The 20293-nt window shown below is 42.3% G+C and overlaps 1 protein-coding gene across 1 annotated transcript; it reads right to left on the bottom strand.

The window, feature by feature from the left end:
• Positions 1-11194: 11194 nt before the first annotated feature.
• Positions 11195-12112, bottom strand: LOC141365965 (odorant receptor 131-2-like). The gene has a single exon (XM_073870971.1). It carries the CDS (start codon positions 12110-12112, stop codon positions 11195-11197), a length of 918 nt encoding a protein of 305 aa, XP_073727072.1.
• Between the last annotated feature and the right edge of the window lie 8181 nt (positions 12113-20293).

The following is a 20293-nucleotide window of genomic DNA, read 5'->3' as shown; positions in this document are numbered from 1 at the left end:
CGATCTGGAAAAAACAACATAAGGCACTGGTTAATATGAGGAAGACCCATTCAGTCTTAGGGAAACAAAGTTTTGCAATATATATTATTTAAATGGCAAAATAAAGTGAATCTTATTCTTGACAAGAAAAATGTTTCTTAAAATATAGTTTTTATATTTCTCCACCAATTTTCTTATTCATATTCTCATTCACATTTTGTTTCAGGTGTTTTGTAGATGGACTTACCTTAGTTTGTATATCTGTATCTAAATATGTGGCTTTGTGCAGCTTCTCTGAGTTTTAATGCAGTGCTAATGCATGTTCATATGATTTTAATGATTTGAGATTAAGGGTGTAGATCATGAATATTAAATTAGTTTGTCGTTGTCCTGAGGGCACTTCAGTTTATTCTAACATTTGCTTTCACATTCATTGTATTCCATTTTTATAGATCCTGTTTACATGGGCGTCCTTAGGCCATTTTAGGGGGACATTTGTGGAACACTCCAATAAGGTGAATAAAGGAGTTAATAAAGTATAAGTCAATAGATTGGGCTTAAAACTCAACTCCATCCTTTTATTGAAGTGATTTTTTTTACTGTATGGTGATGAGATTAGCTGTGTTGAACTGGACTGTCACCTTGAACTTGAAAACCTGACACACATCGTGTGCCCTACTCATCCATAGTGTGCGTGCCCAGAGCAAAATGAGTTCATAGTTGCGTCTTTTTGGTTACGGACAAATACAAATTAACATGTTTCAGCATCGCTGTCTTAGTAAGTAGCCTATAATAGTAAACAATTGATTATCTTAACCGAATTTAAACATTTTATTGCATTCAATCTTAGGCCTAGCTGTTGAAGTCTCTTTTAATAAAGTTAACTAAATAAGAACTATGGCTGGTTAATTGTGACTTTGTATTTTAAATAGGCTAAATTACTTTTTTTTGCCAAAAATCCTTAGGGCCCTATCATATACTGTACGTGGTGCAGTGCAGAGCAATGTGTGACACAAGTTGTTTCCCTTTCAAGGAGTTCGAGCTGCGTAGCCATAGCAACACTTCGGGAAACGCCTTGGCGTGACTGATCTGAAGCACGTGTAACACATAATCAATAATTTGATGATTGGATATAGGCTGGATGCTGTACAGAGAAGGGGTATAAGAAGGCATCTCACACAAACACACTCGCTTTTAGTGCCTTAGCAAGTGACTGCGTGTACGTTTGCATAAATCTAAAGTATGTTTTAAGAAGTGCGATATCACTGACAAGGATACACATGTATATGTGTCTTAGAGCGCAGCACGCACAGTTGGTTTTTGAGAAACCTGGCTGTGTGCACTGAGAGCATTCCTGTGCACGTGTTGCGCTCCAGCCTCGCGCTTCGAGAAGGATATCTCAGGCTCGCGCCCAAGCTAGAGCGGTGACTGCACTCTTGCTCTCTAGGAAGCTTGGGCTCGCGGCTGCGATCCCACTTCTTAGCTGCGGTTGTACTCGTGGGGTTGCGATATGATTCCGTGCAGGTGGTGGTATCCCCGCCTGCACGTGACTTCCTCTCTTTCTCTTGCCGGAGCGGGAAGGCGCCCTGTGTGAGAGCCATATATTTCAGCTGTCTATCTCTGGAGAGATGGATCATCTTCATAATCTGCCTACTGTTTAGCCTCCTCTTTTTACAGTATGAAGGTATTATATGTACATACACATAATAATAATGATGATAATAATAATATATGTATATTTTTACGTTTTTACACCTGTATGTGTAGGCTATGTTTGTATCTGCTTGTCACAGCCTAACGTCTTAATTCGTGGCACTCACTATTTCTTATTGAAGCGAAACACCTCATTTTTGGTGCCTGCTTCCCTGGTTCCCGTAGTACCACAGGCAGCCGCAATTAACCTACACCTGCATGTGGTGGAACCGCATACAGCTGGCTCCAGTGGGGAGCATGTATACATTCTTGTGCAGGAGGCTGTAGAACCTCCACATGAGAGAAATTATGACCTTCAGCCATTGCTTTATTGTTCCAAAAAAGGAGGGATTTGTAATCGTTCAGTGATGCAGCTCAGTCCTATGCTGTGACTAAGACAGATTGTGATTTAATCAGATCCGAGGACTGATTCCCTACATTAGAGCTTATGTCTCTGCTCAGACAGGGCATGTTTTTCCCCAGGGGAAACCCGTATCACATCATCAAAGTCACGCACCGTTGTTTGCGTGCTCTGGCAACATGAAGCAAGCCATGGCTTCCAAGGTCCTGTGCTAGGTGCAGGTTGTCGGCGTGTGACGCTGACGACAGACGTGTCTCTCACAGGTTGGGGTGCGGCTATGGAAGGCCGTCAGGGTCAAAATCGCTGGAAGCCGGATCATCGGCTATGTCACTGAAATTGCCTTGGAACTGATGCTGGTTGGACTTCCATTTCCTTCTAGACCTGAGGAGCCATTATGTGCTTGTCTAGACAGACATCATATTGGTGGTTTCTTAAATAAATTTCTAAGGAGGTCTGCAATCAAAGTCACGCATTGTTGTCTGCGTGCTCTGGTGTGTGGAGGAAATGTTGGTTTCTATCCTAAGGACTGTTTTGGGTGTGCGCTGCTGGCATGTTATGCTGACAACAGATGCATCCCTTACAGGTTGGAGTACAGATATGGAAAGCCGAGAAGGACACAATCACAACATTATTGATTTGGGATAATGGCATTTGTGGTCTCTGGACAAACTGTGCTCGTTGACGTCAGTTTAGATCCCAGGCCTCTGAGGGGGCCAGGCTCTTAGGCTCAGGTCTCCCAACTGAGGTTGTGGAGACCATACTTTACTCCTGACAGTCCCAGTCAACTGCCCTGTTGTTGTGGTGCTGAAGTTTCTGTAGGAGAAAGTCTCTGCTGGCTTAACTTCTTCCACTCTTAAAGGAGCATTTCACCCGTGGAAACATTAATCTTGATCATATTTGTAGTTGAAATGTAACATAAATTTAGAATTTGGTGCCTATTTTACAGAGAAAGGGAGTGTTTGTAGTCTCACCCCCTCTACAAAGATATTGAATTTCTTCTTTCAATGATGCAAAATGATGATTTTTACATCATTGAAAGAAGGAAGTGCAACAATGAAATCCATATTTCTCCTGTCTCAGGGGAAACAGAGGGAATGATGCATGGCCGTTCAAAAACATGACTGGGTTTCTAACTATACAAAGCTTAATGCAAACAGGTGAATTGTCCCTTTAAGGGTTGGTTGGCAGCAGTCTCTGCCTACCATACTCCTTTGGAAGGATGTCATGCTCCCAACTGAGGTTGTGGAGACCATATGATTACTCCAGAGCTTCCTCAAGGAGAAAGCTTAGGCCTTAAGTGGAGAAACTTTACCTCTTGGTGTTCAGCTCACCTGACAGAACCAGTCAACTGCCCTGTTGATGTGGTGCTGAGGTGTCTGCAGGAGCAATTCTCTGCTGGCTTACCTACTTCCACTTTTAAGGTTTAGGTGGCAGCAGTCTCTGCCTACCATACTCTTTTGGAAGGACCTTATGCTCCCAAATGAGATTGTGGAAACCAGATGATTACTTCAGAGCTCCCTCAACGAGGAAGCTTATGCCCTAAAGTGGAGAAACTACACATCTCAGTGTTCAGCTCACCTGACAGACCCAGTCAACCGACCTGTCGATGTGGTGCTGAGGTTTCTGCAGGAACAATTCTCTGCTGGGTTAATTTCTTCCACCCTTAAGGTTTAGGTGGCAGCAGTTTCTGCCTACCATACTGCTTTGAAAGGATGTCACGCTACCAACACAGGTTGTGGAAACCATATGATAACTCCACCTTTATAGGTGGCAACAGTTTCTGCCTACCATACACTTCTGGACTCTCTGAGGGCAGTCTACATACCAGGCCACCTGAATGTGGCAGATACCCTGTCGAGACAACAGACATCTCCGGTGGGAGTGGAGACTTCATCTAGATTTGTTGAATAGGATTGGGAACTGAGAACCAGTTCTTATCCAGAAACCGCTAAAAGCGGTTTCCGATGCGATGCATGGGCAAAGCGCTGGGAGCGGTAACTTTAAATAGCCTTGTCTTACCTCATGAATATTAATTACATTGAGCCACTGTTTACAAAGAAAACACTTGCGCTGCTGAGGTCAGCTTTGTATACTTAGTGTCTAAAAATCTAGGATTTTTTTCAGCTGTGGCGGCAGGGGGCGCCCATGATGATTATAAATGTACTTTTTTTTTTAAATGTAGAATAGAGGCTACAGTAAACTAACATGTATTTTTTATAATTTTCATGCTGTCATTTACTTTTCCTTATATTTATAGCATATTGCTTTTCTATGTTTTGATCTAAACTTTATTTTCTTAAAAAAACGTTACATAGCTACGTACGTATAGTTCGGATATTTCATTGTAGTTTTAATGTAGTGTGCAATGTGCATAGTAGTTCGTCCTCGTGTTTAGCGTTACAGAGCTGTTGCAAAGTCATGCAGTCCTGTTTGATAATCCGCATCGCTGTGATTGACAGAACAACCGACCAGTTATCCGACATCAGCAGCAATTTTATTTCACACCCGTACCATTTGACATAAAGACTCCGAGCCGGTCACAACGCAAATCGCGCAGTTAAATATAAACCTTTAACGGTCTTCAGACAGATAAATAAGCACGGGGCCATTTAAAAACGAGTCGAATTTTGGTCTTGGATGTTGGGGATGTTAGACCGGCATTTTACTCTTGTCTATTGAGTCCCGACCTGCATCTACAACACACATGACACGCGAATAGTCTATTATTACACCCGTTAGATCAAATATTATGCGGTTCACCCGCGGGTACCTCGACCCTGCTGTTTCGTCTGAAAACAGATAAAACAGTCTCACCGTCTGCCTCAAGTTTCTATTACCAACGTTCTTCTCTTCTACGGGAATAATGTAAGTTTCCTTACAAACATATTCGACTATAATGTCTTGCAGTCGCATATAAGTAGTATTCAGTATTTAGCCTTTTGTTTTTGGACAAATATCATATAATTTAATGTGAAACTTTGTGAGTGTCGATCTAAAGCACAGAAGATTGATTGACAGCTTAGCGGACAGCTGAGCGGTCAGCAGCGCGCTGCGCTTATAGCCTATATTCTGAATAACTAATGGCCAGATACGTTGATAATTTGAGTACAGTGATTCCAAATGAATGTCCAAAAAACTTGTAATATGTTAAATCAAAAGTTTAATAATGTCTTTTCTCGCAGCCCTGCGCTGTGTTGGTGTAGATATGCGCCGGTGAACATCATATGCGTGATGACCTTGCAGCTTAAATTACCCTAAATTTATAGTCATAAAAATAAAAGTAAAACAACATTCGAAACTTCAAATGATGTATTTTTATTTGTGTAAACTCACATTAAGGAGAAAACCTTGTGCTTATTTATAATCATTAAAACATGACATGCTTTCTGCTGCTTTGGTTTTAGAGCACGTCACAAAAAAAGAACAGAAACTTTTTTATTCGTTTTGTCAATTTAATAATTTAATAATTATTTAAGTGCAACATATTTCGTATAGGCTAAGGCTTATTTATTTTATTATTATTTCTCAAAACAGAGACATAGCTTAATCATCCTCTGTTGATTTAAATGTATTTGTGCATGAAACTAAACCCATGGAGGAAATTATGATATTTTAGGAGATTTATTTATAAATGACTGAACAACGCGAATCCAGAAAGGAATTTATTTCTAGACAGCCAGTCTGGCAGAGCGGACATTTCGGTAGCTTTTTGCGAGCTGCCGCTGTGGGTTTTGTCTAGAAGGTATACAGCAAATGCCGAAAAGTTAAGGATTAGATTTGGAGGTAGGATTATTAGGATGAAAACAGCAGTTCTGGCTAAATTAGATACAAATACATCCTACAATCGTGTGAAATTTTGTGTTTAGAGTTGGGTTTGGTTGAAGGATTAGGATAAAACAGTGCTCATCCAAAGAGATTTCGTTTGCTGTATCCCTTCTATCCACAACCGCAGGCGTGGCGGGGATGTTTTAGGAGTGGCGGGCCGCCACGGTTGAATGTATATAGCGGAACACTGAACATGATGATATACTTATTATACACTCATTTTGAGATTAGTGAGTTGCATACATAGCCATCTTTGATCTTTTGCACGTTTCTCCTAATCTTTGCTTGTGTTGTCAATGTAAGCTGTGACTTTACTAACGAACCTCTCCGCAGCTGAGTAACAGCTGAGTAAGCCCGGGTTACAGCTGTTCTCTGTCCCGACCAGCTGTTCGCATTATGACAATGATATGATTGACGTGAGGTGCAGATGAAAAATCTGAACACGCATTCCTTATTCTCGCTATCACAGAAAGCAACCTCTCACGCACTTTTGAAAGAACAAAACAGCGCGTTGACACACGTTTAACATGCGCTTTTAGACACGACACATAAACGTTTACATCAATAATCAAGCGGATATACAACTAAGTAAATAAAAATCTTTCTGCGAGCCGAATTATGTTATATGTTTGACAGAAGACTTGCGCTGAACGCGGAGACTTCCACCACTTAATATGTTCGTGTGGAAACGCACGTATTATGTTCCGCACAGGCGCACACAAAAGATTGCATTCACGTACCTTACACCCCTACCAGTGAATATATATTGATTTAATTGAGGCTTTCAGCAAAGTCAAAGCTACCCAGCTACCTCCACACCCTTCCATTGACATGGCCATCGATCTCATTCCAGGATCAACACTCCCTAAAGGTCGTATCTTTCCCTTATCTCAACCAGAATCAGAGGCTATGAAGGCATGCATTAGTCCCTTTCACACATACAGTCTTTACTGGTAATTTACTGGTAAATTGCAGTCAACATGTCATGTGTGAACAGAACCTTTCCGATAAATCAGTGCTCCCAATTTACCAGTAAGACAGGTTGTAAGATTACCAGTAATTTACCGGTAAGCGCTATGTGTGAATGAAAATTATAGGATTACCGGCATTTAGAACGGACAACGTCAGACCGCGCTGACAGATCGGGCCAATCTGAAAGTTTTTTATACAGGTGACGCGTTTACCCACGAACTGTTTACGGACGTTTCCACACACACACTGCTTGAAAGTCGACGACACCTGAAGTTAACATCCACATTTCTTCACCAAAGTTGTTTAAAACAGCTTACCGTCTATTTGCCATATTGCCGACGTCCTTAGCACACCATCTGTGAAGCCTAACGTGCAAACACAGGTTGACGCCGCCTCACGCAGTTTGTTTGGTCACGAGCAACTTTGCGACCGTTTGCCACAGATGTGAAAACAACAAAATACAGACCGTGGATATTAAGTCATAACCCACCGTTGTTTACAAATACGACACGGAGCTCGCCGGCCGTGCGCCACAGGTAACTTTCGCTTCCTCTCCGATTTTACCGGTATTTTGATACTGATGTGTGAATGATGTCTTACTGGTAAAAAGACGGAACCTCACTGCATGTGTGAACAGTACATTTTTGTATTTACTGGTAAATTAATTCTGGTAAATTCATGGTAATTTACCAGAATTACTGTGTGAAAGAGGCTATTGAGGAGGAGTTAAAGAAGGGCTTCATCCGTCCATCTACTTCACCTGCTTCAGGTGGTTTCTTCTATGTGAAGGAAAAGCATGAAGGTCTCAGACCCTGCATTGACTATCGTGCACTCAATGATGTTACTGTTAAGTTCCGTTATCCTCTTCCTCTGGTTCCAGCAGCACTCGAACAGCTAAGACAGGCCAAATACTTCACTAACTCGATCTCCGGAGTGCATATAATATCATTCGCATCAAAGAAGAGGATGAATGAAAGACAGCGTTTTCTACCAACTCAGGCCACTATGAATATTTGGTGATGCCCTTGGGCCTATCCATCTGTCCATCTGTATTCCAGTCTTTCATAAATTATGTGTTCCGAGACATGCTCGACAGGTGGGTCATCGTCTACATTGATGATATTCTCATTTATTCAAACTCCTACGAAGAACACGTCCAAGCGCATGTCAGAGCGGTACTTAAACGCCTGATTCAGTTTCAGCTCTACGCTAAGGCAGAGAAGTGTGAATTTCCTCAAACATCTACAGCTTTTCTCGGATACATCATAAGGGGGCGTGCACACCAAAGCTTTTACACCCGCGGCCGGCACATGTTTTCAATTGTTTCCAATGGAAGCTTAGTGTTTTTCAAATAAGCCAGCAGCTAACAGTTTTTTCCCCTTGCCGTTTTTTTTCCTGAGCGCTTAAAAATATTCAACTTTGGGTGAAAAGCTCAATGTTAATTCTCACATGGCTGTCCATTCACAGTGGAGGAGGGGCGGGGCATTACCACAGCAACCAACCGGCTCACAGCTAAAGTATCACAGCTTCCAAAGCGCTCAGCTGAAGATAGCTGACATTCAGCTGAAAAAACAGCTGGCATTCGGCGTTGTCCAGGCATTTTCAAGTTTTGGTGTGCACAACCCCTAAGTCAGGAAGGAGTAGCCATGGATGAAACCAAAGTGAAAGCAGTGTTGTATTGGCCCCATCCAAAAACGCTCAAGGAACTTCAACGATTCCTAGGTTTTGCTAACTTTTATCGATGGTTAATCAGGAACTTCAGCTCTGTTGTAGCACCCTTAACCGCCATGACAAAAGCTCCATGTCCCATTTACCCTGGTCCAGTGAAGCTCAAACTGCCTTTGATGAACTTAAAGAACGTTTCACGACAGCACCCATCTTTCATCATCCAGATCCAGAAAAACCCTTCATTGTGGAAGTGGATGCCTCTAACACCGGCATTGGGGCTGTTCTTTCAGCAACAATGTAATCCTCCCAAAATGTTTCCATGTGTTTTCTTTTCTCTGAAGCTTTCGTCTGCTGAGAGGAACTACGATGTGGGTAATCGGGAGCTCCTAGCCATGAAAGCAGCACTGGATGAGTGGAGGCACTGGTTAAAGGGGGCTAAACATCCATTAACAGTGATCACAGACCACAAAAACCTCAAGTACATCCATTCTGCCAAACGCTTCAAGCTCCATGTCAAGCTCATTGGGCACTATTTTTCACATGATTTAACTTTTCTATCTCCTACCGTCCCGGATCCAAAAACACCAAAGCCGATGCACTATCCCATCAGTCAGATGAAACCACCAAAGCCGATCAGTCAGAGAATATACTTCCTGTCACTCTGCTAGTCGCTCTGGTCCAAACAACAACAAACATCCACCTCCAGCCGAATGTCCTCCCAAACAGAATTTATGTTCCAGAACTCATGAGACTCAAACTACTCCAACACACCCACGCTAATCCCAGTTCTGGACATCTGGACACAGGTATCACTGCCACCATCCAAATTCTCAACAACCGCTTCTGGTAATCTACATTATCTGCAGACACCACCAGGTTCATTAATCAATGTAACATCTGCAAAACTTCTAAAATTCCCCCTCAGTTACCAGCAGGATTACTTCAGCCATTACCCAAAACCATCTGTTACGAATGAACCCGCCTCTTCACGTCCTCTCCGTCAACAGAGGGCACCTTCACCAGAGTTTTAGTTAGTCTTCCCCGTTCACTACATTTCCCATCATGCCACTTACCTGGGACTGATCATGCTACCACCTGCAACCAATCAGACTGCGTATTTAAACCCCTCTGGAACATTGAACTATGCGAAGTCTTGATTTGCCCCCGTGTGATCATTTCTGAGTTGGACGCTTGAACATTTTGAGTGTACTAGCTTCATTTGCGTGTGAAATTCTAGTCATTCAAGACATTCACACAGAAATTTGCATCATGGGAGGGGCTTCTGCGACTTCACTCGCTCCCTGTAATCACGTGACTACTAGAGCAAGCTCCTTATTGGTTAACGCGGCACAAATATCTGCCAAAGTTCATATTTTTTAAGTCATGCGTTTCCTACCGCAACGGTTAATACGCGCGGAACGAGTCATCCGTGTGCTCCGCAACGCGCCTTCCGCGCGTTCTTCCCCATTTGCACCGTGCCATTCGTGCGTAATACGCCGCAGGATGCTTATTTGTGTCTGTGCATTGAATTGACATGTAAATCACTTGCGCTTGCCAGCAACGTGAAGTGGAGTGGCCGGTACACCTCAGGTGTGCATTAGTTTTCAATAATTCAACAGCCCAGAGTATTCCGCTTATACTACGGTTACCACACCTCAAGACATCGATCACATGATATATTTAAAGGGATTCCTCTGGTTTTTATACTTAAATCGCTTTTATAAATGTGGAAATAAAAGTAAAGATTAAAAACGAGGTGCGGAGAAATTAACTTCGGGGATTTAAATAATTAAAAAGATAAAGAAGGTCAAGCCGCTAAATATATTGTTTATTGTTTGTTTATGATAGTTAAAACATTTACTAATGTTTACTAATACAACCTTTTTGTAAAGTGTTACCGGGTTCATATTAGTAACTTTGATGTACCAAAGACAGCTTACTAGCACCTGAAAGGTACATAAAGTATTAATATCTTTTTTTTCATCACTTTATTTAAATTTTACCAAATATAACATACAACAACAGAACATATACATACACATACTTATTGTTAATAAAAGGGTCTGCACAGCAAATAACGTAAGAATAAAATTAAAATGGAAAGAAACGACCTACAACAATGGAACAATAATAATAGTAGTCGTAATAATAATAACATAAAAATAATAAGACAAACAAATAGTAAAAAAATTTTTACCAAATAATAATAAAAAAGCTATATATAAATTAATAAAATGAATATTATTAGTATCTTAAAAGCACATAATGGTACCAAATATATTCATATCTGTACCTAATGGTACATTTTAGGGTACTTTTTAAAGGGTACTGCCCCATTCACAACTGGGGTACATATATTGACCATTTTTGTCTAACAGTGTACTGTTAAGACAATACACTGGTAATCTTGAAACATCCCATAATATTACAATAAACTTTTACAAGTATGAACATTTATCAACAAATCATTACTGTTAAATTTGATTTAAATATTCTATCATTTGTACACAACGATACATGATACATCAAGTATCATTTTCATTATTAAAAGCACTTAAATTATGAACAATTGCTGTAAAGCATTTTGGTAAATAAATAATAATAAAATCTTATTTATGATGGCACAATATTTAAAAATGTATGTCAAAAATGAAGATAATTAAAATAATTTGACTTTATTTGCCTAAATTAAATTGTTCATGATCGCACAATCTTTAAAATAAAGACTTTACATGTAAAGCGTTCCCTTATTTTCTTCGCAAACTTCTGATCACGAGCACCATAAATCAAAGGACTTAGTAATCTTGGAATAATATTTGTGAGCAGATAAATTAAGAAAGTTAAATTAGTTGCATTTGCAGGTAAATGAGATATGATAACATAATCCAAAACTGGTGAAAGATAAGACAGCATACAAAGAAGTAATTGCACACCATGCAGCAGTATTGTGTTTCGAGCCTTATTTGCTGCTCCTTGTGAAGTTGCCTTTTTTGCTGTGAACAAAACTCTGCAGTAAGTATAAATCAAAATTAACCACACTAATGACATATAAATGACTTGTGAATAAGTCGTACGATCCTGGTGGAGTTTGGTAGGAAACACAATTGGTGAGTAGCAAAAAGCAGGAGGTCTGAAGGAAGATGCAGTCTGTGTTGAAAATAAAATAATGATATCTGCCAGTGAAGGTATGGCTCCTACACACCATAAAAAACTAATAAAGATGTAGGTCCTTTGTGGTGTGCAAATCTGATGGTGGTGCAGAGGTTTACAGATGGCAATGAAACGCTCAATGGCCATGCCAGCCAGATTCAATGGAGTTATCATAAAGGTAGTTGTAGCAAGAATCAACAATGTGCAACAAAATGGGAAATTAACAAATTGTAAAGCGTAGCTCATCACATAGAGCGCTACTGACACAAAGATCATAATCATGTCATTCATTACAAGGTGAATGTATAAAATATATCTGGAGTCTCTTGAAAATATTGCATTGGAAAAGAAAGTGACCATAAGCATTGTGTTAATAGAATTAATGATAAGTCCAAGAGAAACTATAACAATGTTTTTAATTAAAGCTTCATCATAACTCTCCACATAATCAGATGTTAAGTTCATTTTCCAGGTATTTGCAAGCGTGGATCTGGAAAAAACAACATAAGGCACTGGTTAATATGAGGAAGACCCATTCAGTCTCAGGGAAACACAACGTTTTGCAATATATATTATTTAAAATTTCAAAATAAAGTGAATCTTATTTTATTCTTTACAAGAAACACATTTTGTTTCAGGTGTTTTGTAGATGGACTTACTTTAGTGTGTCTGTATCTAAATATGTTGCTTTGTGCAGCTTCTCTGAGTTTTAATGCAGTGCTAATGTGTAACAGGTCAGAGAAGCAGACCGCCCCTGTCGTGGGTCACGCTCCTCCTATTTCCACCCCGAGGAGGTCCCAAAACACCCCAATGACCAGACAGACAAAGAATTACAATTTAACAACTTTTATTTAAATATTAAAAGCACGTAGGGGGGATTAAATACAAAAAAAAATGGATCTCAGTCTTTGGCTCCCATGGCATGTGGGCGAGAGGGCACTTCACCAGCTTCGACGGGCTCTTGTTCCCCACGACTCGTCCAGTCTAGAGTGGCTACAGACAACACAAACACAGCATCCCACTGCAGATTTCAAGTGTACGCACTCCCAGCAAAGACAAGGACTCACCCACGGCACTTCACACACTCTACGTGAAAATAAGGTCAGAACCACCGTCTTCTGGGACTCGTCTGGGGACTCGTCGGGCGTTGTAGTAGGTCTAGAACCAGATGTTGAACGTCGCTGTCGTGCCTGCTTACGTCTCCCTGTATTTATACTTCCCGGCTCACCCAACACTCTGCTCCGTGATGGGGCCGCTGACCTGGCTATTGCACTTCCCACAATGATGTACGGTATGATGTCCTATGTACTCACAGTTGATGTTAATACTCTCTTCTTGTTTCTTTCTCCTTCTAGTGGGCCAAATCCTCTTCACCCCTCTTGTGTTCCGCTACTGGAGATCGCCTTTGACGATACTTCCGGTAAGTTGTTCTCCAAACTATTATACCCAACACATAGATGATGCACGTATGCTATCTCAGTCAAAACATCAATGCAAGTCAGATATACTCAGCCCAGTATTTCCTGTCTCTGTCTCCTTCTTCACCCAGCAAATGTCAACCTCCACTGCTATCATACGTGACTTCACCCAGACCTCCGCTTCTTCACACCGAATCGGTTTGTAAGCACTCGTCTGTTTCCATGGTGCTCCTTTAACACACCAACTTCCACTCCTTTCTTTCGCCTCCTTCGGCCCCGCACTCTTTCCGCTTGCTTCTTAGCGATCCCCGGATCAACAGAGCCTTCAGGCTCTTCAAAAGACGTGTGTGTTTAGGTTCGAAATCGACCGCCCTCCCCTGTGTTTCTGAGGATCTCTTTATCTGTCTCATCTTCATCCCATCATCCAATTATCGATTGCCACACTCATCTCCACACCTGTTGCTCGTAAACCCAGATTGCCTCCCGGACTTTCCCGGAAGTTCCGGTGTTCGTGGTCTGCGGTCCGGGCCGAAACCATCTTCGGGCGGAACCAGTCTTTACCAATTTTGGTTCCGCTCTATAAAGTCACTCTGTGACAAATGCATGTTCATATGATTTTAATGATTTGAGATAATGGGTGTATATCATGAATATTAAATGAGTTAGTCATTGTCCTGAAGGCACTTCAGTCTAATCTAACATTTGCTTTTGCATTCATTGTATTCCATTTTTATAGATCCCATTTACATGGGCGTCCTTAGGCCATTTTAGGGGGGCATTTGTGGAACACTCCAATAAGGTGAATAAAGGAGTTAATAAAGTATAAGCCAATAGATTGGGCTTAAAACTCAATGCCATGTTTTTATTGAACTGTTCTTTTTACCGCACTAAAGAAGTTTCTAACCGTCAGGTCGCGATCCTGTATTTCAAGTGAAAACTACAAAATCCTGCTTTACGGCAGACCAACAATCCAATCAAAACCAGCTTTGCTGCAGTAGGCTAAATTATTTACGACAGTGGTAATGGACAATTCCGCTTCCTACCCATAGGGGGAGTGTAGCACCTCTCTGCTCTACTTAACTAGAATAAAAATGTATTGCTTTGAAATAAAAGGAGGTGCCTCTATAGGTTATGATTAGGTTTAGGCCAGTTCTAGGTTCAGCATTGAGGGGGGAGTAAATTGACAAAGACAATGTGTAAGAGTGGAAGAAAATGCAGTAATTTTATTACAGCAATAAATTATTTAAAATATTTCATTCTGATCACAAAAGAGAGAACCACAGTTAAATATTGAGAAATATTAAATATTGAGAAATATATAATAATAATAAATACACATAAACAAATAATAAAATAAATAAATAAGAGCTCTTTTCCCAAAGTTTCAAATAAAAGCTTTCCAATAAAATGATTAAAAGAAAAGAAATAGTCCTGTACCCGGGTATGTAAGGTGTATATGTCAGTGTATGTGTGAAGGCTTATCTGTGTCCAAGGAACACAGGTTGATCCAAGGGTAGAGTTCAAGGGGTTTGGTTGTCCAATGTGAAAAGGAAAACCAGTTCAATCGAAATCCAATGGGACTGACTCGCCATCCAGTGTTCCAGCTCAGTGTTCCAGCTCAATAAAAAAACCAATCTGCATGCAGCAGTTTGAGAATACTAATTAACATCATATATTAAATATCAAAATCATAAGATCTCTTTAAATTCCAATTCAACTACAGTTCAACATCGCTCGTAATGAGAGAGAGAAAGTGCCATTCTCACTCACACACACACACACAGGTTAATGTGTGCGCACCTCTAAACATTAATGTCTCCTATCTCTTAGGAGTTTGTTACTATCAACAGTCATATATATCAAAAATCATGTTATTCAATATATTAATTAATAACTTCTATATTACTCAAAAACATAAAAACAATATTATCACAATAACAGTACAATAAAATAAAAGTAAATCTCCGATTGGTTTTTAATTAGTCAGTTCAGTTATCAGAGTAATATCATAGTATTTCAACTCACCGGAGTTTGGGATAAAACAACACAGGTCTTCTAGCCTCAACAATATGTAGACAAAATATGTACAAGGAATGGTAAGCTGATTCAGATTTATAAAAATTGTTAGATTATATTACAAAAGTATAATTTTTCTTAAAAGAGTTATCAATAACGTCTAATTACAATTCAAGTGGAGTCTCCAGAATGACAAACAAACCCGTCACCTAGGAGATAACTGCACCAAAATAACAGTCTTTTCAAATATATTCAAAAACAAACCAGTCACCTTGAAGTTGACTATAACAAATTTAAAGTCTTTTATTAAACACTTTCAAGCAGACCAAAAGAAAATGAAAAATAAAAACATATAATGTAAACAGCTTTTTGTTCTTGCTATATTTATATTTATTCTGTGTCTTAATATGTATATATTTATATAGTTATTGAGCAATCTAATACTAAAGTTATGGTCTTAGTAACCAAACTTTAAGGTGGGTTACACCCTCCCCCCCTAAATCACCCTGAGTCCCTTCATGGGTGCCTAATTTTCTTTAAGCTATATCCTCAGGAGTGAGTGATTGTCTAGCTCATTAAAAGAGACAATGGCCCTATCAAAACCATCTAATATGGTGTGGGCGAAAGATATAAGGGGGTTCCCAAGCAGGGAATACTGAAAACGGCTGGGAGCTCTCCGCATTCTCTCAGATCTCCTAGTAGGAGGATCTTCAGAAGGCACTTCATCATCTGGCACTTCATGGAGTTCAGATGCTTCTGAGGGCTCCAACTTCCCAAAGAGAGGATCATCTTGAGACTCTTTTTCCTCTTGAGACTCTTTTTCCTCTCTCCAACAGTCATCCACAGACTCAGGTAAGTCATTCTCACTGATTGCTGCTTTTTCAACTTCCTCAGCAGCAACAAGGCTTCCAGTAGCAGCAGCACTACGGACAGGACCCTCAGCATTGGCCGCAGGACTTTCAACATCAGCAGCATCAACGGGACCTTCAGCAGTAACAGTGTCTACAGGACCTTCTTCCATGGATTCCACAGGTAACTTTCCCTCATGCTTGTCAGGTCCAACTGGGTGAACAGCTGGGGATTCATTGTGGCATTTGGGAATCTTGTAGACTCTGGAGAATCTTTTCTCATAGAGAGTTGGGGAACTTTCCGAGCAGGATGAGTCATCACTCTCAGGGTCTGAAGCTTCACTTTCTGACTGTTGAACAGGGTTGTTCCTTGTTCGTGGTCGTCGTGTCATTCCCTTCTCAGGTTGTTCTGGAATCTCCTCATCAGTCAACACTCCACAAGGCAGCAGCAGGTCTCTGTGGAGAGTGCGTGTTGGACCATCTTCTCCCTCAGGTTGAACAACATAGACTGGTAAGTCACCCACTTGCTTGATCACTTTGTAGACACTTGATTCCCACCGGTCAGCCAGCTTGTGCTTGTTCCGTAGCCGCAGATGTCGAACCAGGACACGATCTCCCTCCGCCAGAGCAGACGCACGGACAGACTTGTCAAAGCGTCTCTTGTTTCTGACAGCAACCTTCTCTGCATTTTTCATGGCCAATTCATAACTATCCTTGAGGTGAGACTTGAGCTTTCTTACATATTGAGAGTGGGAGGTAGATTGTATGCCTCTAACTGGCAGTCTGAAGGCAATGTCGATCGGAAGACGGGGCTGTCTGCCGAACATGAGCTCATAAGGGGAGAAACCGGTGACTTCGTTCTTAGTGCAGTTGTAGGCGTGAGTGAGGGGTTTTACAAAATCACGCCATCTGCTCTTCTCTTTATCTTTTAATGTTCCCAGCATACTCAGAAGGGTGCGGTTGTACCGCTCAACTGGGTTTCCTTGTGGGTGGTAAGGACTTGTTCTAACTTTCCTGATCCCGGTAATGGCACAGAGCTCTTTAATAGTGTGTGACTCAAAGTCCCGTCCCTGGTCACTATGGAGCCTCTCAGGAAATCCATAGTGGACAAAGAATTGCTCCCACAGACACCGTGCCACAGTGCAGGCTTTCTGATCTTTTGTTGGAATTGCAACTGCATACTTGGTGTAATGGTCAGTAATCACCAGGATGTCTTTGGTGTTGCGGTCAGGTTCCAGGGACAGAAAATCCATACAGACCAACTCCATTGGTCTAGTGGTTTGGATGTTGACGAGGGGTGCTGCCTTGTCTGGCTGAGATTTCCTTCTGACGCATCTGCCACAGGACTTTATCTTCCTCTCGACATCCGCTGCCATTTTCGGCCAGTAAAATCTTGATCTCACCAGGTCCAAAGTGCGCTCAATCCCTAGATGGCCCATTTCATCATGCAAGCACTTGAGCACCAGTGATCTTAATTCCTGGGGTAGCACGAGTTGACTAACAGGCTGGGAGTCACACTGCCGGTTCCTGTACAGGATGCCATTCTTGAGTTCCAGGCGGCTCCACTCCTTTGCCATCAACTTGAGCTCTGAAGAAGCAGTCATGAGCTGAGGTGTAACCTGTTCTCCTAACTCAAGCAGGGTGATGACTTGGCCTATGGCAGGATCTACCCTCTGGTGTCGCCTAAGATCTTCCTCTGAGAACCTGGGGACTGTGACATGTCCTTCAAGGCAGTCGTCCTCTTCAAAGGCATCTGGCACCGCCTTAGGATGGAGTGCGAGGGATTCGACAAGTGTCACTGATGGGGAGTCTGGCTCAGTATTGCAGAGGAGGTGTTTGTGACAGGCAGCTGTGACCACATCAGCAGGTAAGTTGGTCTCAGCAGCTGAAGACAAGTGATGGGAAGTAAACTGCTTTATTCTCTGATGCTCTTCCAGCGAAGCCTGGTCACTCATCACCTCACAATGAGGACGTCTGGAGAGTCCGTCTGCATCCTGGTTCTGTTTTCCAGCTCTGTACTTGATGTCGAAGTTGAAAGTGGAGAGAGCTGCCAACCAGCGGTAGCTTGCTGCATCCAACTTTGCTGAGGTCAGGATGTAAGTCAAGGGGTTATTGTCCGTTATGACTGTAAAGGTGTTTCCATACAGGTAGTCATGAAACTTTTCGGCAATAGCCCACTTCAAAGCCAAAAACTCCAGCTTGTGAGCTGGATATCTGGACTCGCTGGAGGACAGACCCCGGCTGGCATAAGCGATGACACGGCTTTGCCCATCTTGCTCTTGATACAGAGCTGCTCCTATGCCGATAGTGCTGGCGTCAGTGTGTAGCACATAGGGCAGCTTTGGATCAGCAAACCCAAGGACTGGAGAGGTTGTCAGTTTCTCAATAAGGGTTTCAAAGGCCTGCTGGCATGCAGGAGTCCATCTGTCTGTAAACGGTTCTTTAGGGTGGAAGTATTTCACATCATTATCAGTCTTGCTCCTACGCCCCTTCTGGGCAGGTGGATCACCAGTAGTGAGGGCATTCAGGGGTTTCACAATTTTAGAGTAATCTCTGACAAAGCGTCGGTAATATCCAGAGAATCCCAGGAAAGACTGCAGCTCTTTGAGAGTCTTGGGCACTGGCCAGGTAGTTAAAGCTCTGATTTTCTCTGGATCAGTGTGAACTCCATCCCTTGACACGACATGTCCCAGGTAGCGCACAGAGGTCTGGAAGAACCGGCACTTGTCTGGGGACAACTTCAGACCGTTGTCTCTGAGCCGTGTCAAAACGTGGGTCAGCCTGGTTTCATGCTCTTCCAAAGACTTGGAAAACACAATCAGGTCATCAATGAAAACAAGGACTTCTTTCAAGTTGATGTCTCCCATGCACTTCTCCATCAGCCGTTGGAAAGTGGAGGAGGCATTCGTTATCCCCTGGGGCATACGATTGAATTCATAGAAACCCAATGGACAGACGAAGGCAGTTTTGGGCTTGTCGGTCTCTTCCATCTCAATTTGGTAGTACCCAGACTTCAAGTCCATGACTGAGAACCACTGGGACCCGGAGAGAGCAGAAAAGGTCTCTTCCACATTTGGCAGTGCATAGGCATCTTTGATGGTCTGGTTGTTCAACTTTCTGTAATCCACACACAGTCTGACGTCACCACTTTTCTTTCTGACAACCACAATGGGAGAGGAATATGGAGATTCAGACTCCCGGATGATTTCTGCATCAAGGAGGGTCCGGAGATGTTTACGGACTGCCTCATAGTCTTGGGGATGGATTGGCCTTGATCGTTGCTTGAAAGGTGTTTCGTCTTTGAGCTTGATGTGATGTTTCACTCTGGCTGCATGGCCATAATCCAACTCATGTTGAGCAAAGACGTCAGAGAACTGCCTCAGTACGTGTGTGACTCTGTCTTTCCAGGACTCTGGCAGTGGAGAGTCACCGAAGTCAAACTTCAAGTCAGGTGTCTCAGTTGAACATAGCTGCTGGGAGGACAGCTGACAACACTTGACTGTCTCATACTGCTTGGATTCCAAAGAAGGGCTGGAAATTATGTCAAGGGGGGTGGTCAGCTCAGCCATAACACAGTTTACAGGCAGTGTGATGTCATGCTTTGTTTCATTTCTGACCCAAACAGGAAGCTTGGAGGGGTGCTGTGATGGCAAGGTAATGAGGCAAGTGTCCACAAAGATTCCACCTGGCAGGGTTGAGGTAGTCGGATGTTCAACTAGGGCACATCTCTCAGAGGTGACATTGCTAGTGCTCACTTGACCCTCCAATGGAACTTTTCCTCCAGCGGGGATTACTTTGGGCTCTTTCCCTCTCAGCGTCACTGTTCCAAGGTGTCCACTCATTCGTTGCTTCTTCCTAAGTGCCAGCAACTTCAAAATCTGTGTGTATCCAGGCAAAGGGGAAATCAGGCTGGAGGTGTGGTGATCACAGTGCTCATCATAAAGCATATCCAGTGTGTTGGTGCCAATTAAAACAGGTATGTCACTGCTAGAGCGGATGTTGGGGATGACTAAAGCTAGGGTGTGTACTTCAGGTTCTGTGTCAATGAACTCCTTGGGAAAAGCTATCTTGAGCTCTACATACCCGAGGTATGGAACAGACTGTCCATTAGCTCCCTCAACTTCAAGGAAATGGCTCATGGGATGGATGGGCTGATGGGAGAGGTGGTTGTGATAGAAGGACATGGACACAGTTGTCACCTGAGAGCCTGTGTCAAGCAAGCCGTTGCAGTGCACGCCAGAGATGGTGAGGTTAGCAGTGCACTTATGACCAATGAGCCCTCTGGGAACGTTGGGATGTTGCTTTGAGCCTGCATAAGAGAGCCTTGCTTTAGTCTGTGGGGTTGTGGTGGTGGGGCAGGGGGT

This window comes from Misgurnus anguillicaudatus, chromosome 8, assembly GCF_027580225.2.
Source record: "Misgurnus anguillicaudatus chromosome 8, ASM2758022v2, whole genome shotgun sequence".
Lineage (NCBI taxonomy): Eukaryota > Metazoa > Chordata > Actinopteri > Cypriniformes > Cobitidae > Misgurnus > Misgurnus anguillicaudatus.
The sequence above is the reverse complement of the archived record's forward strand: the minus strand, read 5'-3'. Positions and strand labels throughout refer to the sequence as shown.

Coding starts and splice junctions, on each gene's coding strand:
- LOC141365965 (XM_073870971.1), bottom strand. CDS start 12,112: ATGAACTTAACATCTGATTATGTGGAGAGTTATGATGAAGCTTTAATT.